The sequence below is a fragment of the Coturnix japonica genome, chromosome Z, assembly GCF_001577835.2.
Source record: "Coturnix japonica isolate 7356 chromosome Z, Coturnix japonica 2.1, whole genome shotgun sequence".
Taxonomy (NCBI): Eukaryota; Metazoa; Chordata; class Aves; order Galliformes; family Phasianidae; genus Coturnix; species Coturnix japonica.
In genome coordinates, this window is record NC_029547.1 from 12792649 (window position 1) to 12806834 (window position 14186).

The 14186-nt window shown below is 36.1% G+C and overlaps 1 protein-coding gene across 1 annotated transcript in view; it reads left to right on the plus strand.

The window, feature by feature from the left end:
- The window catches only part of JMY (junction mediating and regulatory protein, p53 cofactor), a 58183-nt gene that overhangs the window by 27847 nt on the left and 16150 nt on the right, over nt 1-14186 (plus strand). The window contains exons 5-6 of the mRNA XM_015848570.2: nt 6807-6972; nt 10325-10512. Of these exons, the coding sequence (XP_015704056.1) occupies nt 6807-6972; nt 10325-10512 (354 nt within the window). The remainder of the gene's footprint in view (nt 1-6806; nt 6973-10324; nt 10513-14186) is intronic.

Here is a 14186-nt window from a genome sequence, read left to right on the forward strand (position 1 = left end):
TATCAATATGAGCTGGGAGGTGTAAGGATGGAGTCCAGCTGTGCTGAATAGAACTTGGGATGGCAAGCTGAACATGATCTCTTACTGCCCAGAAAGCCAGCTGGATCCTGTGGCACATCAAAAGAAGGGTAATCAGCAGGTTGAGGAAGGAAATCCTGCCACTCTGCTCTGCATTTGTGAGACCTCATCATGAGTACCACATCTGTTTTTGGAGTTCTTAGTACAGGGAGTGCTTGGGACCCATTGTGCATCCAGAGGAGGGCCATGAAAATAATCCAAGGGAGGGAACACCTCCCCTGTGAGGGCAGGCTGAGGGAGCTGGGTCTGGGGATGAGAAGGCTCCAGCAAGAACTGTTAGTGGCTTTTCAGTATCTAAAGGAAGGCTATAAGAAGGAAGGGGTTAGACTCTTCAGCAGAGGCTGCTGAGTTAGGAGGGGAGAGGGTTTCAGGCTAAACAAGGAGGGATTAAATTGGATATAAGGAAGACATTTTTTTATTATTTTTGATTAGTGAGTGATTATTGAGATGTGAAGAAGCATTTGGGACTAAACAGAGAAACAAGACTGCTGTATATAAGAATGATGGAGATCTCTGAAGTGAAAGGTAGGGGGCTCTGTGAAAAAGGAACAAGAAGCATCTGGTGGGTGTGCATCAACATGGTGCTTTGGGATGCTGTGTAATAAGTTTGAAGATTAAAACAAGGTGATTGGGATGATATGGGGGGGTTGGAACTACATGATCCTTGAGGTCCCTTCCAACCTGGGTCATTCTGTGATCTGTGATTCTGTGGTATCACGACCATCTTCTGTTCTGAAATGCCTTTTTTATTGCTTTAAAAGTGGGATAGCTCTAAGTATGCAGAGGCTGTATATTATAAAAAATTTCTTCTTAGCAACAGTGACAGTGAATTGGAACAGGCTGCCCAGGAAAGTGGTGGAGTCACTGTCCATGGAGATTTTCAAACAGAGAGTAGATGTGGCACTGAGAGACATGGGTTAGTAGACATGGTGGTGATGGGTCAATGACTGAACTAGATGATCTTAAAGATCATGTCAGACCTTAGCGATTCTGTGACAGATGTGACTTGGAATACTGTGTGTTGGAAGAAGGGTTGCAGTCTTATCATAGTTTTCATTCAGTATGTTAATGAAATACTTTTTTTTTGTCTCCTAAAATGCTTTACACTTAAGTATACAGAAAGCTACTACATTTTTTTGTTTGTTTGTTTTGTGATGTCAAAATAAAGGTAGAATTCATAAATGGTATGGTGGGACACTTTTGCTATAAAAAATGATTCTACAACACTGTAGAAAGGTGGGTGGTTTCTGGGAGTATTTGACATGGTCATGCACCACATCCTTGTCTAAATTGGAGAGAGATGGATTTGAAGGTTAGCCTATTTGGTGAATGAAAACTGGATGGTTATAGCTAGAGAGTTCTGGTCAACAGCTATACATTCAGATGGTGGCTGGTGATGAGTGTTGTTCCCTGGGGGTATGTCTTAGGATGGGTGCCCTTCAGCATTTTTACCAACAGTGTAGACAGTGAGACTGAGTACAGACTTAGCAAATTCACTGTTGACACCGAGCTAAGTGGTGCAGTTGATGCAGTGAAAGGAAGGGATGCTATCCAGAGGGACCTGGACAGGCTTAAAAAATGGGCCTATGAGAACCAACTATGAGGTTCAACAAGGGCAAGTGAAGGTGTTGCACTTGGGTCAGGGTAATCCCAGACTGGGGAGACAGGGTATACAAATTGGGAGAAGATCTCATGGAGAGCAGCCCAGTGCAGAAGGACCTGGTGGTTCTGGTGAATGAAAGGCAGACATGAACCAGCACTATACTTGCAGCCCAGAAGGCCAAATGTGTCGTGGGATGCATCAAAAGAGGAGCTGCCAACCAGGAGTGGGAGGTGATTGTCCCTCTCTACACTGCCCTCGTGAGACCCCACCTGCAGTACTGCATCCATGATTAGAACCCCCAGCATAAGACAGGTGTGTGGGTCTGTTGGGGTGAGTCCAGAGGAGGTCACGAAGATGGTCAGAGGGCTGGAACACCTCTCCTGCAAGAAAGGATGAGGGAGTTGACCTTGTTTGGTTGGTGAAGAGAAGCCTCTTGGGAAACCTCATTGAGGCCATCCTGTTACTTGAGGTAAACTTAGAAACAAAAAGGAGGCAGACTTTTTGCATGGTCTTTTTTTTTTACAAAGGGAATGGTTTTAAACTGAAAGAGGGGAAAGAGGGAGATGTAGGTTAGATGTCAGGCAGAAATTCGTTACTTAGGGTTTGGTGAGGCACCTTTTTTCAGCCCTCCAAGCCTGGTGGGTACAGCTGTTATATATATACATATACAGCTATGCCAGATGTGTACAATTCAGAAGACTCTCAATCGTTTTGTTTGGACAAAATCTGTATTCATGAAGTATGAAAACCAGCTAAAAAGTCATGTGAAAATTCTCATTAAGAGATTGTATTAATTATGAAGTTGTTTAGTTGGAACTGTAGTTTCAGGGAAGAATATCTGGAGTCCTATTTGATCCTTTTGAATTTTCACGTATGCCATTTTGTGGATAAAAGAATGTAAAACGGCTGAGGTTAGCAGTTGAAATTCAAGATCAAAGTTTTCTTTTTAATACTTCTTTTTAATTTCTTTCTCACTGTGACAAAGTCTTAAAAAATAATAAATCAAAAATAGTTTTTGGTTTTTTTTTATGCATAGACTTTTTGATTACTACTCTAATTACACATCAAAAACTCCTTGAAGAAGCTGTGCATGTCAGTGATGATGTCTTTGAATTAGGTAGTGTCTTCTGAATTTTAATAAAGTGCTGACTTTAATATTTTAATTTAGCTTCTCATAAGTTAGTAAAGCTGTATATACAGAAATTGTGTAGCTGGAAGTATAGAGTAATGAGTTGCAGTGGAAGAAGCTACATATGGGCTCTAATTTTGTACACATGGATACTTGGGATTTGAATCTTGTTTTAGAAGTCTGAATTTCAGTTTGTGTTAGGCCAGTAGTTACCAGTTTGTTTAACAGCTGAAACTGTTTGCATTATTGCTATCGGCATTATTGCTATTAGTATTTTTTCTTTAAATCAAGAGTAGAAATCGACACAAGCTGCACTTAGATCTTTTTATTTTCCTGTTTAATACCTTTGTGAATTCCTTTTGTTATTCTGAATTTTGTTTGAGGGGAATGATGAAAACTTTCCTTTGAGGCAGACCAGAGTCTGTTTTTGTGGACTGGTTCCCAAGACATGTCCTCCTGACAGTAAACAGAAACATTAAATCACAGTGAGAATCCTTTGTAATTCTGTAAGTATGTGAAATAGTTTGGACAAATGGAAATGTGTGACTGAACACTTACAAACCAACAAGTCTCTTCCTGCGTATGTAGGAATCAGTAACTAGTCTTGTTTTGTTTTTTTTTTAAATTTTATTATTATTATTTTTGCTTAGAAGTGTATAGTACAGTTATAAACATTCACTTCAAAACACTTCAAATGTCCATGGTAAATGGTTAGTGATATTTTCATAAAGGCATATTCCAACCAATTACTGGTTGGGTTCTGTAATTTTTTTGTGTAGTTTGTAATTGAAGTTTTTTTTCCTTGTGCAATGAGCCTAAATGGAAGATACATTTACTTCCAATGACTTTGAATATTTAAGCTTGTATTGAATTTCATGACTGTTATTTTGCTTTTGTCTGTGCTGAATGCATCAGCAAAAATAAAAATATCATTTAATGATTCTATTCAATAAAAGCTGAAAGAGTCTTTTCTAGAAAGCTTTTTTTTCTTTTGTTAGGAGCAACATATGTGTTAGCAATGGATACCACTTTTACCATTAGTTCTGTGTTCTCTTTGATTTTTAAAATTGTTTTTGTCATCATAGTATGTTATCTTAGAACATGTGTTAAATTTCTTATCAGTAGCCTTTTATCCTTATTTGAGTCTACATTCTGCCATGGAAATGTTAGGAAAACTTAGTTCCTGCTTAAGATCTCCACTTAGTCTGAACGAGGCAACAAAGAAACATTGTTACTCCAATTAAAGTCACATAGATTCAGTTATTTGTTACAGTGAGTACAAGAAGTTGAGGCATATCAGGAAATTGAACTCGATCTCCTCAGTTCTAGTCATTCATCCAGCTGCAAAATATTTCTTTCCTGTAATCACATTCTCACTTAGAAGTTCCTGATATTTTTTCCACTGGGTTGGGATTAGTTACATGCTCACAAATGACAGAAATTAAAGGTTCAATTTCCTTTTTTCATTTATATTGTTTATATTGCTTAAATATCTGAACTGTAAAACGATATTCATTGCACATTCCTGTTTCATGTGAAAACTGAATGTAGTGATGTTGAATGCCTTAAATGGATCGGGTAGGTGGCATGTATGCTTGCAGGGCTAAGATTTGGTTGTCAGTTTGGCCTTTATGTTGCACACACTGGTGCAGCTGAAAGAAATTTTGAGCTGCTGTAACTTCATTTGCTGATACTTTGTGTCTGTTCAGTCTTTGCAGTGTCTGTGGACCTAAAATCTGTGAACATTTTTTTTTTTGAAGAAAGGTTTAGGTGAATTTCACAGTGCATTTCCACTGACAAAGCATGACTTCTGAGCAGTGGTAGAACTTTAAATGACATTGCATTAATTTGCTGGGGGGAAAATATATATATATATAAAAACATATTACTAATATATTACATATATATTGTAATAATACTGATATAGTATATACATTACAATATATATAATTATATATTACAGTAAGAGCATCCTTTTAATATGTCCTTTTTAATTAATTTTTTTTTTTAATTTATTTTAATTTTAAAATGACACTGGAGTGTCTCTTGCAAGCTAGCCTCAGTTAAAAACTGGGAAATTCAGAAGAAATAAGTTCTGCTGCCCTAAAAACTTGCCATCTTTATTTTGTTTACTGATTTGATAATAATTGGCTATGGAGATGGTAGTAGACCATCTTAACAAGATATACTGGTGTCACTGATATAAAACATAAGAACTATGTGTTTTTGATTGTAAGATTTATGATAAACACAGACTTTTCATCTTTTCTGGCTGGTATCTGAGGGGAAAAAAACGCATTCAGATAGTGTAGTAGCAAATTTTAAGAATAGAAATTCTAAGAGTCAATTCACAGTTCTTCCATCTGTTAATCTCAGACAAAACAAAGTGTAATTAAGGGAGATGTTTCCTCACTCTTTATTAAACTGTGAAATCTGACAGTGGATAACGATTCAGATGCTAAGAGCTTACACACTATTAAAGAGGGGGATAGGGCAAAGTCATGTAGTAAAATCAAGGGAGTGTATTCAGCATAAAAGGCCGCTCGAGAAGTCTTGAGCTGCAAGATGAGAGAGACTGAACCATTTTGTGTTAAACCATTTTGTGTTGCTGCTATATTTCATCTTTATGGATATTTGCTATTCCAAACTTTGTCTGAAGGAATAAGATACTTTTTTTGTGTTTGATTCAGTACAGGGTTTTTTCTGATCTAGTGTAATTATGTCTAAATATATATGATAAATTAAACCTAGAAAACTGTTCTGTGGTTTTGGACAGCCTTGGTCCCTCAAGAGACCATCAAAGTGTAAAAATCCAGTAGCAAGTTTTTGGTTTTTTTTTTTTGTTTTTTGTTTTAAATGTATAGTTGGATAGATCCTTCATTTTCCCTTGGCAGATGTCCCGTTTTAGTGCTGGAGTCACTATCCTGTGGTGACTGGATCCCCTTCTATTAGAACATTAAGACAGATTGCAAGTCTTCAGTAAAAATTAGATTTACTTTCATCCTTTGTATCGGGGAAACTGTAAGGCATGAATTTTTGAGAAGGTAGAGAGTTTGATTGTGACCTTAGCAGTTCTGTGTGCAAACTGTAGAGCTGCATGGCTTAGAATTTGCTCTGAAGTGAAAATATAAGTGTTTCTTAAATGTGATCTGATTGGCCAACTTTTTAGATAACCGACAATATTTAAATACTGTTTTGCTGAATGCATGCATGCCTGCCTGAAGTCAGGAGAATGACCTAAGATCATACTTGGTGTTTCTTGTGTTGCTTTTTCAGACTAGAGCCCCAAGTAATTATTGAAAAACATACTAGAGCTTAACTACTCCTTTTTTTGTTCTTTGAAAGACTCCAGAAACAAGGCTGCTATAAGATTCTCTACATTCTGAGGGGATAGACCTTGGTATTTTCTTTTTCTTTTTGATGGGTTGGGGTGAGGGGGTGTGTTTTTTCCTCTCCAGCTGCAACACTAGACAAAAGTTAGGATTTTTTTTAATAAATATTTTGAAAAAGATAGTATAAAGAGCTTTTTTTTTTTTCTTTTTTAAAATTTTGAAATAAGCTTCTCAGTAAAGTTTCCCTGTTTGTGCCACCTCTCATTTTTTTCCCTGCTTCAGCTACAGTGATAATTTTGAGGTAGTTTTGTAGATGCCGTTTTTTGTTTGTTTGTTTTTAATTGAAGATAAGGACATAGAATCTCTTGTGAGAATCAGGTAGGAGAGTAAGAGTGATAGGGTTATTTCACACTGCTTACTATGTAGTTTAGCACTTTAGCCATCAGGAGTAATCTACCATATTGAAAAAAATGTCAAGTATTGTAGTTGCCTAGTAGTGTGTGGGTCAAAACCAGCCTTCTGCTCTTGATGTATTCAATTTTAACATGCCTTATTTAGTATACTAGACTGTACCTGGCTGTAATGATAAAATCTGTCGTTTTATTTTCTTTATCCTGAATGTGTGTATTTATTCTTTTTTTTTTTTTTCCCTCTTTCCACTTAGATGCAAAGTCTGAAGGGTGGTACAGAAGCCATAGCCCACTTGGATCAGTTAGAAGCCGACTATTATGATCTGCAGCTTCAGTTATATGAAGTGCAGTTTGAGATCTTGAAATATGAAGAGTTGCTGCTGACAGCACAACTTGAAAGCATCAGAAGGCTGATATCAGGTACTTTGTGCATTTTAACTTTACACATCATCTGAAAAAAAGATAATTCTCTCATGGGAATGAAATGAGAACAGTTTCTCTACCATGTGACAAGCTGGATATTCAAACATAAGTGCTCTTAAATTAAATTTATGCTTGTTTATAGGCAATAAAAATACAGGAGCTTTAGCATGGTTCTCATTGTCTGTGTTTGAAAAGTAGCAAATAAGATTCTATGTAAAGTTTAGGAAAACTAAATTCAAGCAGGAAGAAATGTCTTTATTGCTGGTCTGATGTGATTAAAAACTTGCACTCATTGCTTAAAAGTGACTGGTTTCCAAAAGATCTTCCTGTAAAACAGAATTCTTCAGCAAAATCTTGAAGCTGCTTTTATCACAGTCACATTGGTGTAGAGCAGTGGTGCAAGCCTCTTATTTCCAAACTGTCTTGTGTAATCAGAAACTAAAGAAATGGTATAAGGAAACAGTACAGTGTTTTTGAATTCTTCTGTCTCTGGACCCTTTTATGCTTAATGGTTTTTATTCACATAAGCTCTTTTTTATTATTTAGAGTATAGGGCTTATGTAGCCTTTTCTTTTTTTAAGGATAGAAAAGTCATTTGAAAGAGCAGAGATGTGAAGGTAGGTTGTAGTTGCCTCTGGAGAATGAGAAAACATTACTCCACATTGCTCTTGCTGTTGTGTAAATGTCCTACCTTCAGGCTTGTGATGGCAACAAAGTTAACTGCATGTGTAGGAGCTGGGGATTGAAAATTATCAAGTGACATAAATGGAGAGTAAGACCTTTAACAGTGTGTCTTTGTGGAAAGTTTGTTGTTGCTGTATGCATATTGTTGTTTGTGGTTGAGTAGTGAGTAGTGATTAATTATACCAAAAGAACACACTTGAACATGAGACTGAGAAGAAATTTATCAGAAGTTTGTATCAAAATCCTTCCATGTAGTGATACCAGAGGGCCTTCAGAGATCAGGTCTCCTGCTAAAACATAATTGGTCAATGTAAGTTTTAACAAATCTTTTCTCTAGAAATCTTAAAAAAAAAAAAAAAAAAAAAAAAAATCACCCCAAAAATTTAGGCTTTCAGCTTGACCTGTGGTAAAACAAAGCCCCTAGTCTGCTAAAAATACAAACTGTCTCCTGTTCTGCTCGCAACAAAATATTTGACTGTTCTGGCTTCCTTTGTTCTTTTAAATTTATAGAATACTCTTTAAAAAACAAAAAAAACCAAAACTATTTATTTATGTTTAACTGGAGATAGAAGAAACTACTGTTTTAACTAATCTTGTCATATCACAGAAAACAAAAAACACAGTTCCTAAGCATGTTGGAATTTTGCTTAAATGCTTACAAACTGATTTGATACGTGTGATATAGTGACTTCTAGAGTCTGTTGTTGTTCTGTCTTTGCTGACTATACTGGCTCTGCATTGATGTATCAGAAGATCTTTGGATTCTGTTCCAATTCATGGGATATCGGCAAAACTACAGATGAAGTTCTGGCTGAGGATTTCTTGAGAGCATAATTTGATTTCCTTATGAGTTTGGATTTGCAAGTTGTAAGCTAGAAGGAAAACTTTTTTTTTTTTTTTTGCAAATCCAACACACTGGGTCTGAAAACTATTAAATAATGTATAATCTTAGTTTAAATGGCAGTAGTAGTCTTTTAACATCATTAATCAAATACTTATGTTCCAAAAATGTGAATTTGTTAGGTTAGAACCTTAAAGAGTCTTACCCTACCCATGCCTATCCAACAGTAAAACAATATTTAACATTTTGACAGTTTTGCAGCTGAGTTGTTAGGGCTTCATTCATAAATTGTTATCCTTAACTTTTAATGAAATTGCATTCTAAAGCAAGCGAATTCTTCTACTTTGTAAGTGTGTAGGGAAATACAATTGGTATTAGCCATAGTTCTTGTTTTTTACTCACTGTTTCAAAGTGGGTTCTAATGACTTCATAGCTTTATGTCTGGATGAAAGTCTGTATACCGTGCACTACTCTAAAGACTTTAAGAGATCTGATATTTATTGCTAGTTTTTCTGGTAGTACTATATCCTGCTGACTCAAAATTAACATTATGTAATCAAGATTTTGGCTGAAGCAGAGACCTTATGCACAAATGATCTGAACTAGCAACCACTTTTGAAATTGACAGTATTCTGAAAAACATCCTGTCCTTTTCACTGTATAATATAAGGGCAGAAATAGGAGAAAGCCACAGTCTTCCTAAGACATAGCTGATGAAGGAGGAATTATAGGATCATAGAATTGCTCAGGCCGGAAAAGACCTTAAAGATCATCAAGTCCAACCACATGCTAACCATACTATCCCTAACTCTAACAACCCTCCACTAAATCATGTCCCTGAGCACCACATCCAAATGGTTTTTATACACATCCAGGAATGGTGACTCAAAAACCTCCCTGGGCAGCCTATTCCAGGGCTTAACAACCCTTTCTGTAAAGAAGTGTTTCCTGATATCCAACCTAAACTCACCCTGGTGCAACTTGAGGCCATTTACCCTCATCTTGTCACCAAATGAGGAAGCTTGTTGATGCTGTGGAGTAGATTCTTGACAGTCAAGCTAGTTATAGCTGCCAGTTAAAGTCAGTACTATCGTGTATCCTTTTTGGTATACTACAAGCAATTCCTACTACTATGCCAGTGAAATGGGGAACAAGAAACCTTTGCTGCTGCTTCATCAAAATATTTTGTAAGGATCTGAAATCATCTTTCTTTCTTTCTTGGTGATGAGAAGTCAAGCTATCAGACCTGAGCTGAATGTTACACTGAATGCTTCACTTGGGAGGTTGAAAATCGTGTATTGATAAACCTGTAATGTTTTGAATAACTGCCTTTAAGTTTCCTTCCCACTGCTGCCTCTAAGCACAGGCAGTAACTGGAAGGTTGGAAACCTCCTGAGAGGATTACTGGCAATGTATTGCCTAATTTCCCTTGTAATAGTAGCTTGTGGCAAAAGAATCTCATGCTTAGAGACATCATAAAGAATCTACGCATTCTGAACTTTGTAGTGAAGTCGAGAGGACATTACTGTATTGTGTGGGTTCCTTGTATTAGCCAAGTGATCCAAAGGCATGCATCGGCCCTGTAATCAAGTTGGTTCACATACAGAAGTGCCACATCTTCAGTGTTGTTTGTTCTTTAATGCTTGAGCTTACCTGAATGACAAGCTTCTAACCTTCTGCTTCTACTCTTCTTCTGAAATGACTGTAGTATTCTTATGCATTAAATCCTGCAGCACAGGGTGGCATTGTCTTGTAACAAAACAAGATGTTGACCAAAGACATGCTACTGATTTGACTTTCTCATTGCTCATCTTTTTAAAACAGAGAAGAGAGATGAAGTGGTATATTATGATACTTACGAAAGTATGGAAGCAATGCTTGAAAAGGAGGATCCAGCAACATCCGTACACTTGCAAAAAGAGGAGCTGCAAAAGTTACAACAAAAAATCCGCCAGCTGGAAGCAAGGCGTGGACGAATTTCAGCCAAGAAAGCCTACCTCAGAAATAAAAAGGTACTAATAAATTGCAAATTTCTGTCACTGTTAGCAAACTTAAACTTCACAATTAAATTTCAAAAGATTATATTACATTACATTCAACTTCCACATCTTAGAAATTCCGTGGATTATATTTACTATATATTAAAAGTTGTTTTATAATGTAATTAGGCAAATAAAGAAGTATATTATCTCTATTAACTTATCAAATCACTCGCATGTGGAGATTCTAGCATTTTTTTACTGAGAGCAGATTTGTCTTGATTAATATTTTGCAGAAGATCTTCAAGGATGTTTTCTCATTCATGGGTTATATTTTTATTCTCTTACTTCTGTCCTTCTAAGGAAAGGCAGCTATATATGATGTCCAGCATGCATTCTTAATTAATGAAGCTAGGTTTGCTATTATGAATTAAGAGGTTTGGTTTCATTTTATGTGTTTCATGGTTGAAATATTGTGTTGAAAGTTTTATCTGTGCAGCAAAGATTTTGATGTGCCATGTCAAATGTAGGCAAATATATTCATTCCTTTTTCCAGAATGACTTGTTCATTGTTCTCTAGCAGTTAACACTTAGATCAATATGCATTATTAATGCGATAATTTAATGAATAGATAAAAGTTTTTAGAGAACAATGTAATACTTGTTAAAAAAAAGCGTTTCCACTTTAGTGCTGTCTTAACTGAGATTCCATTTTAAATTAAAATCTTCATATTTTCTGTTTTATATGATTAACAAAATATGGTGAAGAGAGATTAAGGAAGCATTGAACCAAGTACTTAAAATTGTCTTCTCTGTTAAGGAGATAATGTAGCAACAGATAAACCATTACAATGTTTAGAATAAGATGAAAATGATTACAGTCAAAGAAGTTTATATTTACTTTTTCAGAAATTCTTTCCTTCTTCATGTAGTTCATGTTTTTTTTATGTTTTAGGACACTGTCAAATAGTTTTGTTTTTACTTAGAAACTTCTCTTACAGATCTGTTAGTACTCTCAGTATTGAGCCAGATGTTTTTTAAGAATTTGACTTTACTGAGGTCAGCACAGTTTCGCTGTACTGATATTTTACTAACGTGAATATAAGCTCTATACTCATATTTTTTACTCAAAATAAATTGCATTTATTAAGCAATCATCTTCTGAAGTTCCTTCGTCTTATTGGGAGTTACAAAAGAAAAAGTACTCATTATTTTTCTTGTTACTTTAACGGGTTTTATGAATATTTTATGAAATCTCTCTCTCTATTGTTAGCCCAGTCTACCCCCTGCTGGCTGCAGAGTAGTATTAATTAAGTTGTAGCATGAAACAAACATCTGATTTATTACAGAGCTAGATTTCTAGCATATTATGATAATAAAGATAACCTAGGAGGTGTGTAGAAAAAATATTTCAGGAACAGAGTTATGAATAGAATAATTTCACATCCAGTAAAAGTGTTTATCATGAGCAGCTGAGAGAAGGAGCCACTGATGAAGTTGTTTGGGCCTTTCTTATAGTGCATGCTTTCACTTAAAAATCTTCACATGCTGCCAATAGGAGATTTTTACAGTTTCACAAGCATACAGGCTAGAGTGCAGCCCATGCCTAAGCAGATGTATGCAGTGTCAGCTAACATAAGGTTACTTGGTATGCTTTCATAACATAACTATTATTTTCTAAGGGCATAACTACATAGAAATCTTAAAATATGATTTCTGCAGGTACCTCAGTTTACTAAATGAGAAGATATTTTTTTTAATTGGGATGTTATTCAATATGAAAGCAAAATTCACTGGAACCAACTAAATACAACACTAATACAGACCTCTTTTCACTATATTATGTATTATTGGTTTTGAATGTATTAGCTTATCCAGGGATAAAAGTTAAGTGGTTGATCAGTTCTCTTTATCTGTCTTTTGAATATAACTACAGAAATGGGTCAAGTGATTAATGGCCAAAAACAGTACTTCTAGATACTTTCTGATGTTTGCACAATTGGTCATCATCTCTTATGAAGTGTGGCTCCTCCAACTGATCATAATGCCCCCACTAAGGTTTTAAATAGTCCATAATATGAAGGATTATGTCACATATATGGCAGGCTATATTATCAATTATAGAATCATACCATCATTGGAATAATCTTTTCTTTTATAAGAAGAGTATGAGGTTAATTATTTATATTCAACTTGTCATCCACCATATGATAAATTTTGTTTTCTTTCATATTTCCACCTCATTGTTTTACCCATCATCCTTTGTTTGTGGAAGTTTAATCTTGTCCATGTAGAACCTCAAATTTATCCCTAAGAAATTGCAGCCTTTCTTTGTTAAGAACATTTGGTAATTAAGATGATTCAGAGTTCTAATACTGTGCCATAACATGTTTTCAGCCCCTCCTAGTTGTGGGGTTTTTCTTAGTATTATTTCCAGTCATGCAGAACTAATATATTAAAGTAGGCCACTTTATTAGTATGAAATCAGTACCAAGGATGTTTCTGTCCAGCTTATCCTCTTTCTTTACGTACTTAAAATATATTTCACTGTTGCTCATATTCAGAAAGATTTAAATATTGATGCTAAACAAAAAAAAATCAGGAAAGCATGGCCTCAATTAGTTGTGAGAATATGTTCCTGTAATTTACATACCAAAGTACTGTTCATATTATCTTTCACTATTGTTGCCAGCGTGCAAAAAAACACCAAGAAATAGAATGTGCTCAGCTTCACGGAATCATAGAAAGCCTTAGGTCGGAAGGGACCTTATAAGATTATCTAGTTTGAACCACAGAGCCACCCTACAGGGTTGCAAACCACCAGTTCAGGCTGCCCGGGTTCCAGACCTATATTCCTTGAGATTGTGAACGTGACCAGGAAGGACATGGTCACTACAGCCCTGAGCACCTGCTACCTTAACCTCTTTAATGAGCTCTTCTGCACTGATGAGCAGCAGGTCCAGGTCCAGTGACATTCACTGCTGGTTGGTCTGTCCAGTACCTGGGTCAGGAAGTTTTCTTCCATACTCTTCAGGAGTCTCCTGAATTGCTTGCAGCCCACTGTGTTGTTTCTCAGCAGATATTTGGGTGGTTGAAATCTCCCATCAGGATGAGAGCCTGAGTGCAATGCATTTTTTTAACAAGAAGGCCTTGTCATCAGGCTCCCCCTGGTCAGGTAGCTTCGTAGACTCCAGCCTCCAGATGTCCTGTATTGGTCTGTATCCTTCTCTGTAGATAGTCCAAACCTGCTTGGTCACTTTCCTGTGTAACCTGCTCTAGCAAACTTAGTTTAGCTGGATAATTGGACTGGATGAACTCCACAGGCCCCTCCCAGCCTCGATGATTCTGTGATACCGTGTAAATGCTTGCTTTTAAGCCATGTACTATAGACACCAACTTGGTATGAAAAGTGAGCCTGTTTGTATGTTCATAAAATTGTAATAACTTTATTAATGTTTGTGGTTACAGGTTGTTTATGTAAAGAGGAACTCACACTTGTACATGGGTAGCTTCCTTGTTCCAGAAACAGAAATACATAATTTATTTGAGAGTTAGTTATTACCCATGTATACAAATACACGGCTTGCACAAAAGTTTTGTGAGGTGTTTAACCAATCAGCGTTTCTTACCACTTATTTACTCATTCTGTAGAAGAGACTTTTCAAACAGCAGTTGTGTATTCTTTTTTCAACTAAAAGTAACAGACT